Consider the following 2,771-nt stretch of genomic DNA (forward strand, 5'->3'; position numbering starts at 1 on the left):
GTGTGCACTTGCACGTGACGTAGTGCTCCACTAGTAAGAAAATCCACAGCAGCAGTGGGCCTACTATGATGTCTTCAGTATGACATCAATCATCTCCATATATGGAATTCTGGCCGCCATGCTACCATACCAACCATCATCTCTGTCCAATCAGCGCACAGCCAACCAACATTGGAAGTTTGAGGATATAAATACTGGTTGCACTGGCAACACTGGTTAAGAAACGTGTAGCAGTCAGTAATTTGGGGGTATTCCAGTTTTTCAAACGCAGAGCAACTTTAAATAAATATCATATCTACTATTATCAACGGACAACACTTCACCGAAACTATTTGGATGATGCCCACAACCACTTGGTGTCATTTATGTCATCTCATTTCCAGACAGAGAATCCACCATCCTCCAAAGCGTCTTTCGAGATCTGATTTCATTATTGATGGACTTAACATCAGCCAAAAAGCATGTCTATCAACGTCAATCGCAGCGTGTCAGACCCGTTCTACCGCTACAAGATGCCCCATCTGATTCTCAAGGTTGAAGGCAAAGGGAATGGAATCAAGACAGTCATTGTCAACATGGTTGATGTTGCAAAGGCGTTGAACAGGCCTCCAACATACCCAACCAAGTTTTTTGCTTGTGAACTCGGTGCTCAAATCCAGTGTGACGCGAAGAAGGACCGCTACATTGTCAATGGCTCCCACGAGGCCAACAAGTTACAGGACGTGCTTGATGGGTTCATCAGAAAATTTGTGTTGTGTCCTAAGTGTGACAACCCTGAAACTGACCTGCATGTCAACCCCAAGAAACTAACCATCGGCAACTCCTGTAAGGCTTGTGGATATTGTGGCATGGTTGACACCAGCCACAAACTCTGCACCTTCATCCTCAAAAACCCACCAAAGAAAGCTGACAGTGGATCCACTTCTGTCCAGAAGGAGAAAAAGAGGAACCGCAAGAAGGACAAAAAGAACGGTTCTGATAGCGCAGAGGCAGAAAACCAAAGTGACATTGACGCTCCAGAGGCTGGGGATGGTGATGATGACGACGATGAAAACTGGGTGGAGGAGACAACAGAGGAAGCACAGAGAAGACGGATAGAGGAAATAAGTGACCATGCCAAAAACTTCACCCTCAGTGAGGACCTGGAGAAACCCCTGGAGGAGAGGGTCAACTTGTTCTACAGTTTTGTCAAACAAAAGAAGGAGAGTAGAACTATAGATGTTGCTGATAGCGCGATCTTGGCTGAGGCAGAGCGTCTAGACGTGAAGGCCATGGGACCTCTCATCCTCAGTGAGCTTCTCTTCAATGAGAACATCAGGGACCAGATCAAGACGTACAAGCGCCACTTTTTGCAATTCTGTGATGACAAGAAGGCCCAGAAATATCTGCTGGGAGGGTTTGAATGCCTGGTGAAGCTGCACGAGGCTCAGCTGCTCCCACGAGTTCCCAACATACTCAAAGACCTGTACGATGCAGACCTGCTGCAAGAGGATGTCATAATCACCTGGGCAGAGAAGGTTTCTAAGAGGTATGTCTCTAAGGAACTTTCCAAAGAGATACATGCCAAAGCCGCCCCGTTCGTCAAATGGCTGAAAGAGGCAGAGGAGGAGAGTGATGAAGAAGATGAAGATGATGAGAACTTTGAGGTAGTGTACTCATCCTCTGCCCGAGAGCTGATGGTCGAGACTGTGAAGCCAGACAATGCTGAGAAAGAAGAGGAAGACATTGATATTGATGCAATTTAAAACAACACAGGATCTAATGAAGGCGGGGCTTCCCATTGAATGTCTGATGTCCAATTCATGAAATCATATTAATATTGTCAGTCTTGCCCAAATATGGAGAGATGGTGGATGGGGTGATCTGAGATTATGAGTTCACAAAATGTGAAAAATATTCTCACACAAAAGAAAATCACTAGAAAATCACTAGTCCGCAGACAGACACAGACACACAAACTTGTAGGGGACATGCATACATAAATACATACATATATAGCCTACATACATTTGAGTTGTGGCTTTGACCAAAAACTAAATCTTTACCCGTTTCCCTGCCCCCCACATTCCTTTGCATCCTCATACTAACCTTCCCTCTCTGTCCCACACACAGAAAACATAGCTTTGGCTCCAGACGGGAGTGTGGACCAGGAGGAGGGAGAAGTCTTGCGACTGGGAGCCCTGAACCCTTGGCAAAGGCCAAGAACACAGCGAAAGCAAATACCCTGCTGAGGCCCCAAGCAGAGACACAAAACTGAGGAGCCCACCCCGGCAGTCTCGGTCAACAATTAGTATTTTATTTCCTGAGTTGAACTTGAACTTGCCATGTAATCTGTAATGCTGTCTCTAGGGATAGTTTTCTCGCTACTGGTCACCATGTAATCCAGTACTGCCAGCTCATGGTCGGGTCGTCGGAGACTCAGTTCTTGGGGAGGGTGATCAGGCACCCTGCGGGACGAAAAACAATACCCGACAAAGCAACACCCTTGTTGGTGTTGGCCCTGTGCTGCAGTCAGATGCTGTAGGATGTCGCTTCCTGCCATGGATCAAGACGGTGGGTCGGGCGCCGTGCTCCAACTCCACCGTAAACCTCACGCGATAGGCTTCCCAAACTTCTCATGGATGAATGGATTTAAATGGATCCTCGATTTTTCCAGTAATTAGCTCACTCTTAATTACAGAAAGAGAGACTGTCTGGTGGTATGGTTTAGACCTGTTGGGGTTTGAAACCCCACTAGTGTTGCTCTTGGGGTCATTGAGTCACACAAGCCT

The 2,771-nt window shown here is 46.7% G+C and overlaps 1 protein-coding gene across 1 annotated transcript; it reads left to right on the forward strand.

Annotated features, from left to right (window-relative positions):
* Positions 1-461: 461 nt before the first annotated feature.
* LOC308079700 (eukaryotic translation initiation factor 5-like) lies at positions 462-1,745 on the forward strand (the record flags this gene model as incomplete). The annotated part of the gene is made up of 1 exon (XM_080421261.1): positions 462-1,745. The coding sequence occupies one exon, from the start codon at positions 462-464 to the stop codon at positions 1,743-1,745; it is 1,284 nt and encodes a 427-aa protein (XP_080277387.1).
* Between the last annotated feature and the right edge of the window lie 1,026 nt (positions 1,746-2,771).

Source organism: Gymnoscopelus braueri, assembly GCF_963280865.1.
Source record: "Gymnoscopelus braueri genome assembly, chromosome: 23".
In the NCBI taxonomy this organism is placed as follows: Eukaryota; Metazoa; Chordata; class Actinopteri; order Myctophiformes; family Myctophidae; genus Gymnoscopelus; species Gymnoscopelus braueri.